Source organism: Bacillus rossius, chromosome 1 (assembly GCF_032445375.1).
Source record: "Bacillus rossius redtenbacheri isolate Brsri chromosome 1, Brsri_v3, whole genome shotgun sequence".
Taxonomy (NCBI): Eukaryota; Metazoa; Arthropoda; class Insecta; order Phasmatodea; family Bacillidae; genus Bacillus; species Bacillus rossius.
Window position 1 is genome coordinate 263,710,520 of NC_086330.1, and position 16,214 is coordinate 263,726,733.

The 16,214-nt window shown below is 35.6% G+C and overlaps 1 protein-coding gene across 8 annotated transcripts in view; it reads left to right on the top strand.

Annotated features, from left to right (window-relative positions):
• The window catches only part of LOC134527543 (superkiller complex protein 2), a 141,019-nt gene that overhangs the window by 90,670 nt on the left and 34,135 nt on the right, over nucleotides 1–16,214 (top strand). For all 8 annotated transcript variants that reach the window (XM_063360309.1, XM_063360306.1, XM_063360307.1 and 5 more), the window contains exons 13-14: nucleotides 7,088–7,512; nucleotides 9,512–9,731. In XM_063360309.1, coding sequence (XP_063216379.1) covers nucleotides 7,088–7,512; nucleotides 9,512–9,731 — 645 coding nt within the window. The remainder of the gene's footprint in view (nucleotides 1–7,087; nucleotides 7,513–9,511; nucleotides 9,732–16,214) is intronic.

A 16,214-nucleotide genomic window follows, 5' to 3' on the forward strand; every position in this document is an offset into this window, starting at 1 on the left:
AGTTTCGTTATTAAAACAGGAAATTTCAAGTGTTGTTTTTATTTTTTATTAATTTTGTTTATTCATTTTGATACATTTTTATAAAATGAATATGACAATTCATTTTTCATTATACCGTATTGGTCTGAAGATAGGCCGACCTTTTTTGCCAGTTTTGTCAACCTTGAAATCTATAGAGTCTGCCTATAATGGGGCACTAGCCAAAATAGTATAATTAAACACATACATTTCAAGGAGAATCACTTATGGTATAAAAATGTTACCAGATATACAGTTCATTGCCTCACTGACCTAAAATTACGCCGTACTTACGTGGAATTAGTAATTTTTTCAAGTTAGAAATTTAATAAACACACTTAACCCCAATAACGTATCATATTTTAAGTTAAGTACACAGATGTGGTCACTTGTAGCATATAGCTTTTAAAAGCTTGGTGTCTGGTTATTTTTGAACTGTATTTAACATGCTGCTGTAATTTTATTTGCTTGTAAAATGTGGTATTTACAGTAAACAATTAGTAAAAACAGCAATTTTGTAGTAAGGTTATTTACCGTAGTATGCTTTATTTATGCTTCTACCACAGGAAAAACAAAATGGCACCAGTGTTGGTAACTTGTAGTTGCGACACGAATAAACAAATACTGGTACATACCAACAGTAACAAGAACAATAAAACCTATTTGCAATATTGGCTGTTTTATGGTTGATTCATACACGTTTTACATGAAACCATTTTGGGTTTTTTACGTCAAAATTAAACGTACGGGTAAATGTTGTTACGTCACAATTTCTATGAACTTAGAAAATGTAGCCATTGCCGTATAAAATGTTGGCACCACTACAAAAGAATGTGAAGATAAACGGAAACACAGCTTATATATATTTATATATTTTGGTAAGTAAGAATTACACATTTTGTCAGTTCAATAAATACTAACTTAGTTGAAGTGTTACTGTGGTAATATGCTGCTGATAATCATTTTAGTTAGTTAAAATTTATTTTTCCCTGATTTTGAGTGTGCTGTAGAAGGGGTCGGCCTATTTTCGAGATCGGCCTATTTTCGGACCAATACGGTACTTGTTCACTAATACAGTTTCATTTTGACTGATACATCATGCACTTTTACAGTATAACAATCTGTTAATAAGCATTTATATCACTACTTGAAACAATAAAAATAAATTTGCAAGTATTTGTGTGTGTGAAAAATGAACCAATTTTTTGTAATGTAAAAATAAGTTACTTATAACAGTTGCAAGATCAGACAAAGTAAAAGATTTTTCAGTCGAGTTAAGTCATTCATTTTAATACAAAGTTCGTGCTAAATAAGTTACACTTATTTAATTTTCTTTATTAAAAGATCACGCTTATGTGATTTAAATTAAGTTTTGAATAAAAAATATGTCCAATTTCAAGACTTTAGTTGCTTTTTGGTGCTTTATGGTATATTAAAATGCATTTCATTGCTCTATGGTGTATTTTAAAATGTATTTTGGTGTATGTATGTATTGGCATGGTTTTCTATGTTATTTCGGTTTTATTGCAATTCACCATATAATCTTGTCCCTAGTTAAAAACTTCTAGTACCTTTTTTATGCCTGAATTTCAGTGCAATATAGTGCATTCCAGTGAAGCTGAATGTTTAGGAATCTAACCTCTGACAGTGGTTGTGGTCAGTATCTGAACAAAATTCTGCTTAGCTTAAATCTAGTTGGTCTGTTCGAACTGGTAACATTTCAGGACAAGTAGTTTGACAATTGAATGCCTTCTTTTTTGAAAGTAAACACTTAACATAATTCAAAAGTAGCCATTACTGGCTGAAATTTGCTTCAAGTTCCCGATATCCTGAAACTAGTAGATTAAAATAGAAACTGCAGCTGATGTTCACATTTCTGCTAGAAAGCTGTACACCACAGATGGTGCTGTATGCAGAAGATAAAAATCTAGGTACATCCTTGACTTATCTACATTCACAAATATTTTCTGTATGGGCCACTCAGGTAGTTGGTTGTCCATGGTGCCTGACAGTGGAAAACACCGATGAATGTGGGGTTTGTATTTCTCCAATTTTGAAATGAGAAGGACTTGGATCCCTAGTTCCACGAATGTACAAAGAAAGAAGATAGAAGATGTGCACACTTACTGTGTTTTGTCACATAATCGTCACACATTTTATTCTAAAATCAAGTTTGAAAAGTAGGGGTGCGACTTATGCCAAAAAAGAGTTTTTAGTTAAGTAAAGTTATTCATAAAAACAAGTCCTATTCATGAGTGTAGAAAAGAATGCCAAAAAAAAATTTAATTAATAATTCATGCAACAAAACATTTTGTTCAACTTTAAACAGAAAAACCGTGACCCGAACGTGAGCCAGAGCTAATGCATAACTATTGTCGTAGTACACACTTACCACGAAAGAGTGTGGGCTATCAAATGTAGTTACACTAGAGTCCCGTTATAGCGAGATGTCATGGTTCCGGGTTTGATCCTCGCTATAACCGTGTCCTCGCTATAACCGAATTGGACAGATTTTGTCCCCAAAAAATAAAAATAAACCGAAAATAGCATAAAAATTGTGTTTTAACCTGTATAATTGGAAAATAACAGGTTTTATTAACGAAATCTTAATTTCTGTGAGCAGATGTGTGAATTCTCTTTAAAACGATACCCCACAAGTACGGATGCGATCACCGATTGCGTCAAAATAACCAGAATACCCTACCACGCCACGTAAGTATAGCATCTCTGCCCGCAATCGATTACTCGGCTTGGCCCGCAGCCGATGCAGCATTGTCCTGCTATCTATTGTCGACGCGGGCTGTCTGCTGGCGGCCATGTTGGTTCGGGATGTCGCTAACAGGTGGCGCTAGTGTAGCGCGATGATTTATTTCCTTACAAAAAAGGCAGGAGTGCAGCAACGCACGTACGCCTCAAACGAAGTAGTCGCTGGAAAACTATACTTTTTTCATTTAAAGAAACCTGTAAACTTTTTTTTGAAAATAAATTTGGGACTAAACTCAAACCATCACCACCCCCTTCCCGGACAGTACCCCAACAACTGACCGAAACTAAAGTTACAATAAAACTGTCCTAGCGATTCGGAAATAAATATGGTAGTGCCTACTATTTGTCAGATAGTAAAATAAATAACGTGACGTGTTTGTAAACGTGTCACGACAAATAACTCCAAACAAGTTTATAAATATTTGTGTATTATTAACGCGATCAATTAGCAACAAGTATAAAGACGGCTCTAACTTTTTTGCCCTAACATAGTTATAATCAATGTTATTATTCGTTAATGAAAAGGTCCCAACAAATTAATTAAGAGCATTTATATTTTAAAAAAAAGTGCGCATTGTTATGATTAATAGCGGGAAAAATAGATTTTGTCTATTTTCTAAGTAATAAGAAATGCATACAAGTATATGTATATTCAAAGGCTTGGTTTATTCGAGTCGAGCATACCTCGGCCTTGAAGCCAAGCGGAAGTTTGATAAAAGAAAGAAAGGACGGGATTCTATTTTTAAAGCCACACACTTAGGTGGCGACTGCACGGCTGAAAAATGTGACAGGTGTCAACGGCAAGATGTCTAGTGGCGAGCAAGAGGGGTGGAGATAAAGCAGACAAATAACCAAGGCGCGCTACACGCGATCACGCCGTAAATTCCTCAAAAAGACCTCGTTATAGCCGTGTTCTCGCTATTACCGTGCTCGCTATAACGGGATTCTCCTGTAGTTAACTCTACCTAAACAGAGCACACATATTGCATGCAATCAGCGAGCTATCGATATCGATATTCGACTACATGTGCGCGCTCTATACGGGAATCAAGATAACCCAACATGAATGATGCCAACTAGCTCTGGCTATATTTTTATGTGTAGACAGCAGTGACGAAGTTGAACAGATAAAGGTTATAATGTTTTAAAAGAAAATTTACACATCAGACAACTTTGTATTTCTGTTAATTAAATATCTAAGTGGTAATATCGAAATGAATATTAGATTTATACAGAAAACTACCTACACAAAGTGCTTGGAATCTAACAGCGGGACCAAAAACATTATGCAATATTTATGCAAGACTCCCTAAAATAGCGGTGCGATGGTTATGCCCGTGCAACAATTATGCGATAAAACACTGTAGTTTTTGCCAATGTCATGCTGGGATTGTACCATGTTTAGTCAACCAGTCTATGACACTTATCACAGTTTTTTTTTTTATAAAAATTAGTATAATAAATCCTTCTGTAGAAAAAAGTAATAGAATAGCTTAGGGACCCCCAAAAAAAATGTAAATAAAACTGACCAAAAGTGATGTTGAAATAAGTTGTGTGAAACAATGGTGTAAAAACTTAAAAGTGGTTCGAATAATCTATGTAAAAACTTAATGCATAAAATCAGTGCCAAATGTTAATATCTATGGATGGGCTGGTCGAATCTTTGAATCCCACCGAAGTTCTAGTATTTGACAGATTTGAGATTCAAGGAAAATATTTGAAAAGAAAAAGAAAAAATTGGAGTAAATGAAGTAAATTCAAAAATGGCAACTCTCAATTTTACTAGTCCTATTTGTGTGTATCTTTGTACTACCATTCCTCAAAATATTCTACTTTTAATATTAAGTAAATGAAATTACAATACATTTCATGCACTTTTCAGAAACATTAGTTCATGAAACAAATATAGATGTATAGGTTGCCAAATTTAGGGACCCCAAAATATATTGAAGTGCAAACTTTGCGGAAAACTATGAATTTTAGTGTTTTTTTGTAAGTTTTTCACTAAATGTCTCATCATTTTTGTTGGAAACATGAAGTTTGGCACGAAACACAGCTGTTTCTGAGAGTTTATCGACACCATTTCTGAATATCTTTAACACTTGAAACAAATTATAAATCAAAAAGTATTTTTAGGTATTTTTTTCTACTACAGCGCCCATTGATTTTATTTAGAAAGCCACAAACCTGATACATTGCTCTTTGTGCTGTGTGTATGAGACAGTTATACATCCTGTATCTTCATATCTTTTGCTATTTAGTAAAAATGTGGGATGGCTTTGTTTACAAGAGAATCTGCTATGCATTTTGTATTTATATCTGGTTTTACGTAACGACGTGAACCAAAAATTTTGCTTTTCAAGTAGAGGAAAACTTTTGTTTCCTGGTAAATGCCCGAACAAATATGAATAATAATACTGTACTAACTTCTCGTTTGTTTACACTTAATGTTTCAAAAATTTTATATGTTAAGTCAAGAAATAATTGTTAATGATATGTGAAGACATGTTACAAAGTGTTTTAACGTAAGTTTAGCCCCGTCCCTTTGTTTTCATTTACTGTAGTTGTTACAACATCTAGAAATATACATGTTGTGTAGGTTCTGCCTTGTTATGCTAAATGATTAAAAGTTGGTTTAATTCTTTATTTGGTACCTACCACGTGACTTAATGATTCAAAAGTAGTTATTTTATTTTTGATGTGTAACAGGAAGTAGTGAGAAGTGGACGCCATTAAATTTTTCGGTTTGGCCTACAGTTGGCGCTTGTGCAAACGTGAGCGCAAACATTTCCATAGTGTTTGAAAAGAGAGAGAAAGGGAGAAAGCTAAGACAGCTGTTCACCGTTCGTTCTTCATAAAGTAATCTTGAACAGCGCATCTCATTGCCATTTCACTTTTCTGATATATTACAAATATGTTGTGAAATAATGTTTAGTTATTAATTCAATAATTTTATAAGTTTTGTATTGAAATATGTTTGGTGTTTATACATAATATTTGTATAAATTCATTCCTGTTAGTTATTTTTGTGTATTAATAAATAAGTTCTGTAATTAATATTAAAATGTTTTTTAAAATATATTTAAATGCCATGTTAATTAATACTTTTTAATTTGGCACTTAAAAAGTGAATTAGGTAGTTATAAAACAAATTTTCTTCATTATAAATAATTTCCTAAATCAAAATATTTTTTCATTTTTTTTAATTTACAGGGAGGGGTAATTGAAGTGTAGAGTACGTGCAAGAATACAGGCGGCATAAGCTTGGGAAAATTGCAAACTGGAGGAGTAGGGCTTAAAAAAGTTGCTCGTATCTCTATTCAGTGAAACGGGGGAATTTTTGCTTCTTTCCGAGGTTAGAAGTTACACATCACTAGTGAGTAATGAAAGACTCACTTTTTTTGTTGGTTGAATTGATGAAAGTTATAGATATGATCCTATCTATATTTTTTGAGATGGTTTCTAAAAAATAAGAAAAAAAATCAGTAATTCTGAAGAAAAGCCTTGTTTCAGGGGGTAATACCTTTAAAAGGTTTTTTTCTTAATTTTCTGGCATGTTTTGCAATCATTTTGTAAGAGAGCATTGTGATACTTCAATAGTAGTTCATAATTTTTTTAATGGTTAATTTAGGAATAAATATTCGTTTAGTACTTCCGTGCCCAAAATTAAGTCACCTCACCTCTTATTTGAAGGTGTCAATATACTTTCCAGTTGTCAGTTTTGTACATGCTGGTTCGTCCTGTATGCCTAAAACTACTTATAGATATATTCTACTTTTTTTCAGTTACCCTAGAAATTGTTTATTGTAATTAAAACTGTCCACCGTTGTTGAGTGGTTTGCTTTAGAACACTTCCTCAAACTGGAACACAACAAGAAAACTCTAAGAAATATTCAGTTCATCAAGCACTTACCAACTGAAGTGTTTCACTCCTCATTCATATAATAGGAGTTCATTGTTATCGTTCATTAAATTACTACTTTTAAAATTATAATTAACACTAACTACAACATTATGCAACACTTGCTAAAATGATTAATTTTTATTCTGATATGTTGGCTACAATGTATAGTTAACCAAAAGAAGAGCAGGTTAACCTCAGGATAACCACCAAAAGGTCCTGGGTTTGATTGGTGGCTGGTTCTGGGATTATCCATGTTTGGAAAAAATTTCCCAGGACTGGGTGTTGTGTTGTCCCTTCACCTCCGTACTGCAGGAGGCAGGATCATCACATGAGCCTATTCACCCTTGGCGCTGCAGATGCATGGGAGCGGTGGTGTGACGGGAGTGACGGTGTATGCAGAGCGAGGTGCTGAGGCAGCCGCGCGCAGCCAAGGAGCTGGTGCCTGGTCGCGTGCTCCTCGTGTCGCACCAGCAGCACGCCAACAAGCTGGCGCTCCTGCTGAAGGTGGAGGCCCTGCGCAAGGATGAGTATCGCTACAAGGCACTCGTGCTTGTGGACCGCCACGGACCGCATGACGGTGACGACGAGGTTCGCCTCTCCGTCAAGGACAAGCCGGAGGGGGAGAGCCGCCATCGCGGCGAGGCCTGGTACAAGATGATGAGCTTTGCAGCGGGCGAGGCCATCTACGTGCCGGACGGCGTCCCAGACCACGTTGTACTCACCCTCGCGCCGGAGGACATCTTCGAGATAACGAACCGCTTCATCCGGGTCAACACAGACATCGTCTATGATGACTGGACGAAGCGCCAGAATCCAAGATTCAGGTAATGTTTTCACCTTGCTTGCACGAGGGAAACACTCCCAATAGAGCTATGTGTTCCTATTTTGTGGTTGTCAAACGGGATGTTAATGCCTGCAATCAATAATTACTCCACAGTGTTGCTAGAATGTTGATTGCACACTAAGTCTCATATAACATTGTAAAGTAAAACCATTCAGAGTGACTCTTGGTGGGTGCACACCACGTGTGGCTTGTAGCTCTCTCGTAAATATGCTAATAACAGTCTGTACGCAGCAGGAAACAGGCTGTTCTTCTTGTGATTGGGGGAGGGGTAACGATCTGACTTTGACAAGGTAGGGGGAGAAGGACTGGTAGAAAGGGGTGACATCTGTCCCCAGAGGGTTGACAGCAATGGGTTAAGAACATAACTTCTTAAATACAACCACCTTCCATAAGAAGTACTGTGTTTGGGGTGACAGACATGTGGAAATTAAAATTTTCACCTGGCTATTTTTGTTTCTACTCTGATGGAGTGAGAGGCACAGTGGTAAGACATTGCACTCGCATTCCAAAGGACCCGGGTTTGAGGCTCAGTCTGGCCATCTTGATTTCATTTTTGCATGAATTCCCGAAATGACTACGGGCAAATTCTGGAATCATACCTTACTACAAGTCATTGTCATATTCTTCAATACAGTAGTGTTTCAACTAACAGAGTTAATGTTGTCTGTGACAACCTCGGATAAACTAAATTTTAGATAACACGGATATTGGATATAACAAGAAAACTGTCCTGCAATTAGCCCTGATTTTTTTTTTCATTTCTTTGTATAAGTAGATTGTTTCACAAAACTCTATGATTCACACAGTCAGTAAATTAAATCTTTGAGGTTAATATTTTAGACTCCCGACAAATGTTAGATCATTTTCTATGTATTCAACCAAATGTTTCAACAGTCTTTGCTGATAATCAGGGGCGCAACAACAGGGGGGGGCAAGGGTATTTTGCCCCCCCTCTGAAACCTTGAAGTGGGGGCAAACGGGGGCAAAGAAAGTGCTATGTAATCAATTTTTAGATAGTAAAACTGCTTAAATAGCACCATTTTCCACCTTGAAATACAAATTCTTCCCGGGGGAGGACCCCCGGACCACCCTCCCCCCCCCCCTCCCCGCTTCAATAGGGGGGATCGATGATTCTTTATAAAAAGGTATATTGCCCCCCCCCCCCCCCCCCCCCCCCTTCGGAAATTCAGTTGTTGCGCCCCTGCTGATAATTGCACCTTAGGTTGGTTTGGATAATACAGAACTTTGGTTGATAGAGACCCTATTGTATTAAAGGTTTGTTTTAATTCTTTATTTAATTTTATTTTTTGTTATTTACTATTTTTATTGTTTTATTTTAATATTAAATAAATTTAATTGAATTTAAATTGTTATTGACAAGATTGTATAGTGAATTGCAATAAAACCGAAATAACACAGATAGCCATATCAATACACCTTATAACACCAAAATTCGAGTTAATACATTAAGTCGAATAAATATAATTTAATTACCAGGAAATTTGTACCAAATGTTGTGTACCTACTGAAATATTTGAAAATTTTTACTTTATTTTTATCTTGCAACTGTTATTAGTAACTCAGTTTTATGTTATGATTTATGATGGTACATTTTCAAAACACAGGTACTTGACAATTTATTTTTATTGTTCCGAATAGTTAAACATGCTTATAATAAATTATTATGGTGTAAAAGTTCAATATATATTAATATTAGTTAAAATCATTTAAATGCCATATTTTCTATAATATGCTGTACTTATGAATAAACAATATTCATTATCAATAAAAACAATCACACTAAACTCTCCTGTTTTTAAGAAAAAAATTGGCCAAAAAAAAAAACAATATAATCTTATCCCTAATAATTACGTATTACTGGCTCTAATGACCTCATTGTCAATGATTTAAAAGCAAATAGAAAAAATAAAACAACTTGTTTGTGTGTGACAGAACAGCGTGCTGCGACACTGTTGCAGGGACGCGCCGGTGGGACCCACGTGTGCCCAGGCCGTGCAGGAGCTCACGGAACTCACGCACAACGTCCACTCCGGGAACGTGAAGCTGGAGTACTCACTGCTCACCAGGGACCTGCGAGTCAAAGACGTGGACATCGTGAAGAAGCTGGCGCGCGTCAGCGAGCTGAGGCCGACGCTGTACCAGTTCCCGTGCACCAAGATTGCTAACTTCGAGCAGCAGGTATGTTCGACTGTTTCCCAGGACACTGATGAAAACTGATCGTCCTAAATTCTTATAAATGGAGTATTTGTATTTACCAATAATGACCTTAGCAAAATTTCAAGATTTTTTTTTTACCCAAATAATTTTATCCATTTGCAATACATACAAGTGATGCAAAATCACATATAGTAAATTTTTATTAAGACGTTTTCTAAGGGATGTAAAAATTGAGATTTTACTAGAAAGATAACCTATGCACTTTCTAGATCAGGAAGAAAGTTACGTACATTAGAATCCCAATTTTACGAACCCCAGATATAACGAAGCAGCAATTTTACGAAAACATTCAAAGGAACAATCAAACATTCGGAAATTTTGACACCAAAATATTAATTTAATATTAGAAAAAAATTTAAAACATCACAATGAACACTTATAAAAATATGTTATTTTTTAATGCTCAGCGTATATTTTGGTTGGCTGTAATAATCTCAATTATGAACCTACTAGCTGAAGTACCCGGCATTGCCCGGTCTAAACACAATATAACATAAGGTACATCACTACAAAGTTTTGAGTCTGTAGGACATAAACTTGAAAACGGGAAATTTTGATTTTAAAGTACCATTAATTGCACAATCTCGGTGAATTAAGGATACCCATCAGCATAACCAGGACACCAATCTTTAGTTTCATTTTGTGGGAAGGCACGTAACCCCTAGGCTAGACGTGACGGACGCACTAAACGATAACGCATTAACAAAGTTATAAACTGTTAACGCCTTTAGTTAAATAGCAGCTGTGAGCTTTCACTTAGTGGATGGATTTTGCCAAGGTGAAGAATAGGAAGAGTTGCCAATCCTTACTGTGACCGTATGGCAGACATAGAGAAATGACACAAACTCACTGTTTGTGTGTCTATGACCTACCTCCTATTATTTTTTACTATAAAACTGAATTTACCCCTTTTTCACTCCCGTAGAGATGGGATTTCATAATTATATGTAGTCTATGTCACTCTCCGGCCCATAAACTATCTGTATGCAAAAAATTGTGTCAATCTGTTGCTTCGTTCCTGCATGAAAGAAGGACAAATAGACACACACTTTCGCATTTATAATATTTGTGGGTATAAGAACAACAAAAAAATTGTACATTTCATTTTAAAATGCAGCAGTGGTAGCCTCTGCGACATACCGTATTTACTCGCATAATGTCCGCAGTAATTTGGCTACATTTTTGACAAAAAAAATGGGGTGCGGACATTATTAGGTGAAGTCTGAAAAAACAATTTTTTCCTCCAAATTTTACATATTTTGTGCAGAGTAAAAAAATTGTTCTCTCATAATTAGTTTACTAGTACCCTGATTTTACGTATGCTCACGGTTCCGTGGATTGCATTAGTAAAATCGCTGCTTCGTAAAATTGGCACCCTTCCCTCGGCCCAGTTAGAAATATTAACGGCGGCACACTACTTCGCAGAGCGCTGGTGACTGACGACCCTCCACAGCGGACGTGAGAAATGTGACAGGTGTCGAGATAATTGGGTGCCGGCAATTAGTGGAAGAAGCCACTTTTTTTTTTTTCTTCTCTCACTCGCGTGTGCGCTCTTACGTTCAGAAGCCGCAGCCAGCCTACACAAATAAACGCTGTGCGTGAAAAGATATTTTTTTAATCTTTCATTGAGATGGCCACTAACGGCACGGGGCAGATGTCTAATGTCTGCATTAGCCGGAGCCGGCGAGCCGCCCTCCCTGTCCCTTGCCCTAAGTGTGTATAAAAATGTTACCGGCAGACGTCTGTGCATGCGAGTCCCCTCCTGCCCTGCTTGACTGAAGCGGGGGAAGGAATGCAGAGCGTGGATAAGGCTGAGCAGGAATTTTTAACAAAAACAAAGCAGAGCCTTGTCTTCCTGACATGTAAGAATTCATGTATGTCCATTCTGTTACAGCTGCATAGCTGCCAACCATTACGGATTTTCCGTAATTATTACGGATTTAACACTGAATTACGGAATATACGGAACATCGCTGGTTTATTACGGAAATGAGGCTTTGTGCTGCACGGAGACGGAAAAAATTCAGTTTCTGCTGTGCTGTTTCATGAACGCAGTTCGAATACATCGCGTGGTTGCGTAAATAACGGAACCAGTATGTATGCTCGTGTACTGTTGAAATAAGTAGATTAATTCCGGTGTTTTGAAATAGTAATGGGATGGTATTACGTCCGTTGTACGACACAACTAGTACATATACTCGGACTTTTCGTTTTTTGGCTACTTACATCACGATAATTTTTGTACGGTACTTTGGCTAACTTGTGTTTTAATTTTTTTTGAAAGCCATATTTTTCATCATAGTGTTTTTGTCGTGTCTACAGACGTGAAATTTTTTTATGTTTTTCGATAGTGTTTTGTTATTCAGTGCCGGTTGTAGAAATGAAGCGTGTGACAGAACAAAAGTGTTTCTGGGGAGAAAAAAGAATAAACGCAATTCTTCAGAACTTTCGACCTAAACTATTCAAAAGAATGGCCATGCTTGTCGTCTTCAAATGTTTTGGAACACCACACGTTTTGTAATGTATGTACGACTGAATTTCGATTGCATATGGTGGAAGGTATGACTGTAAACGGCATATTAAATCAAAGAAACATGCGGAACATTTTATAGCCATGATGAGCAATAAATCTATATCGTCGTTTTTTCGCCACATCTGAAGAAACGAAAGTAACGAACGCAGAGTTATTGTTTACAAGTTCTTTTGTTTGTCTCCTGTTGTTTGTTTACAAGCCAGTTCTAATCCAACGAGGATAAAAGAAGCAAATAAAAAGACAGTTGTTCACAAGTTTAACTTTGAATACTTTGAATTGAAGGTTCAAAATTGCCAGTAAAATTATTGACATTTCTTACATATTCAGATGATTGTATTTTTCAAATAGTTTTTTTATTCATTAATTTGCATTGTATTCATATATATATAGGCCTATATTATTCATTTTTTTGCATATTATTTTCCTTGTTTTATCTTGTGTGTGTCATAATTCCCCAGGAAAAATGTATTGTGCATTATTTACGTGTACTTTTTTTTTCATACAATTGTCATTACTGATGGGTGTGATTTGAGGTTGGCAGCTCTGCAGCTGATGTTTTCTTTACGTTGCGTATCATATCTTACATGAAAACAAAATTAAAGCCTCTCAGCAAACGCGATGTTAGATAAACATGTTGCAGCTGCTTTGTCCGTGCGTCTGCGCGTGGGACGTGTACTGGCTTGTGTGGACAGTTTCACCACTCTACAAACCCTCTCAGCGACCGCTCCGGAGAATTGAACAACTCAAGGTTAAAGCATTGTTGACAGCGTCGGTAAATTTCCATCCCGTTACTGTGCCTTTCAGGGGTGACCAAGTTTGCTTTGTCTGGTGCGGACTTTATGTGGATTTTAACAATTCCATTTCAAGTATTTAAAAATAAATGTGCGGACATTATGCGATGGCGGACATTATGCAATTAAATACAGTAAGTGGGTGTATGCAAAGCTCGTCTGGCTGGCTGTTGCGGGCCGGTATCATCATGACGTCGTATGGCTTACCTCTCCCTCCCCACTACCAGAGACACAAACCATCTTGTCTCCTTCCCTCGTACAACCTTCCACACCGGCCCCAGTGCAGAGGAGGGCGGGCGAGTGAGTGGCCGACCGGCCATGCGGCAGTTAGCGGGCTTTCCGTGTTTACACGCTGCGGCCTGAGGTAATTTTTTTCGTTGAATTAATAGTATTTAATATTTAAAGATACTTTATATATTAAGACCAAATACATATGAATAATACCAGATATATTTGGTTCGAAAAGTAAAACAACAATATTTTTCTTGGGGGTTGAAGGTCAAAATGGGCCACCCCCAATTTTATGAAGATAGCAATTTTAGAATGCATCTGTGGAACCGTGAGCATACATAACATTGGTGTTCTAGTTGATTTCAACGTACTAACAAAAGTATTTGTAACTGATAACTTCTTTAAAGGGTTTTACGGTAATAAAAAAATCTCTTTTGGCACAGCCTACAGGTGTAGGTGGATTTCGAAGTATCTATTTCTTCTGGAAATATTTTGGAAACATTTATAAACTCCTGGAACATTTTAAGAACTTAATGTAGCCTATGCAACAATCTATATGTTAGTCAATATTCAAAAAGATTGATTTAACATTTTCTTATATTTCATGCAGCAAAAATATTTTTAATGTTTTTAACCTAATGCATCCAGTATTGAATGTCTTAATGAATTTCATATTAAGCCTACTAAGGAAGTTATGCAATTATTTTTACCTCCAAGCTCTATTTTTCATTCATTGCACTAATGCGTAGTCATATAAAAATGTTTTTTGGAAAAAGGTTTAAGGTTTAAGTTAATATAGAGATGGTTATTAATAAATTCTGATGAATTTGATACAAAGAAAGTTTTAATATTGATTAATTTCAACCCCTGTTTTTACAGTAATACATAGTTAGTTTCATCAAAAATTGTTTCAGCCAAAAGTTTTAGATAAAGGTTAGGAGTTTTAAATAAATTTTATTGGATTTGATAGTATGTCGATTAAAGAAAATAATGACATTTTGCCTTTTTACCCTTGTTATTTACAACCCTTCCAGTAATGATTTGTGATATAAAATTTACTTTAGTCAAATGTTTTGAACAATATTTAAAATGTTAAACAAAAATAGACATTAATTTGATAGAGTATATATATGGTAGGGAAGTTTTATTTATTTTCTAATTTAAAACCCTTGCAGTAATGGTTTGTATTATCAAAAATTGTTTCAGACAAAAGTTTTAAGTAAAAATTATAAGATTTACAAACAATTGGAATGGATTTTGTAGTGTACCTACTAAGGGAGTTATAAATTTTTTTTTTAAATTTTACCCCTTAATATTTCAACCCCTTGCAGCAATTGTTTGTCGAATCAAAAAATATTTCAGACAAAAGATTTAGATAAAAATTATAAGAGTTAAAAACAATTTGAACGGATTCGATAGCGTGCCTATGAAGAGAGATGAATTTTTGTAAAATTCTTCCCTTCATTTTTTCAACCCCTTGCAGCAAAGGTTTATCTAATCCATAATTGTTTCAGACAAAAGTTTTAGATAAAAATTATAATATTTACAAACAATTCAAATGAATTTCATGGTTTTCCTACGAAGGAAGTTAAGAATTTTTTTGTCCTTCAACCCTTGCAGTAATGGTTGGTCGTATTGTCACCACTCACCACCTCCGGCTAGCTCAAAATTAGGTGATAAGGGAACATACAGTTTGTTAACAGGTCACGAAATAATTTATACTCAATTTACAATGTATTACCTATTTTTTAATTAATGTAAAAACACAATATTCCGGACAATAGAACACAAAACAAAAATTAAACTGTACATCAAGGAAAGATCAAACACAGAGCCATTGCCCGATCACGGCCTGCTCGGCCCAACGCTCAAACAATGACCACCCGGCACGGTGCTCTCACAATGACGTAACTTTACAGCCTTCCTTCCCTTTGTGCGGGCAGTAACCTGGGCTCGCTGACGTAATTCTCAGCCAATCACAGCGCATAGCAACAGAACTTCCACGAAATGCTTACTTCTGTTCCCACGACGCAGCAATTTTGTCTCTTTCTCACACTCCCGTGACGGTAACTCACATGCCTAGCGTGTGAAACAAAGCCTTGGTCGTGATAATAACGAAGGAGAATTACGTCAGCATGCCTTTCCACACAAAGAAGCCAGCAAAAAAACTTCAAAAATAAACTTATGCATTTTAAAAATAAAAACAATAAACCCGGTGAAATATTTTCACAATAAGTTCTGAAAGGAAAAAAATTTACATCTAACCTGAAATTTGACAAAAAAATTTATAACAAATTATTATTACTGGATTGCATGGGGAAGGATGTAATCTGGGTTGCTACAGTATAAAAAATTATATCAGGCGAAAGTTGTAGATAATAATTAGATTTTAATATACATGGTATGTAAATTATGAATTTTTTTTAAATCTACCCTTTTATTTTTTTAACTCACTGCAACAATGGTCCACCTTATTAAAAATTGTTTCCAACAAAAGTTTTAGATAAAAATTATAAGATTTACAAACAATTTTAACAGATTTGATATTTACTTACTAAGGGAAATTATGATTATTTTTTTTTAATTCTACCCTTCTTTTATTTGTCTAATCATTAATTGTTTTAGACGAAAGTGTTAGATAAAAATTATAAGATCGATGCATAATTTGTACGAATTTGTTATGCCTATGAAGGGAGTTATGATTTTTTTTTTGTCCTCCAACTCATGTTTTTTTAACTCCTTGCAGTTATTTTAATATTTTGGTTGTATAAAAAACTTATTCAGACAAAATATTTTGGTATTACTCCGAGTTATAATACTTTCGAACGGATGTGATATATTTCATATTATGGGAGTTAATAGCAATTTTTCCGTATTAAAAAACCTCCA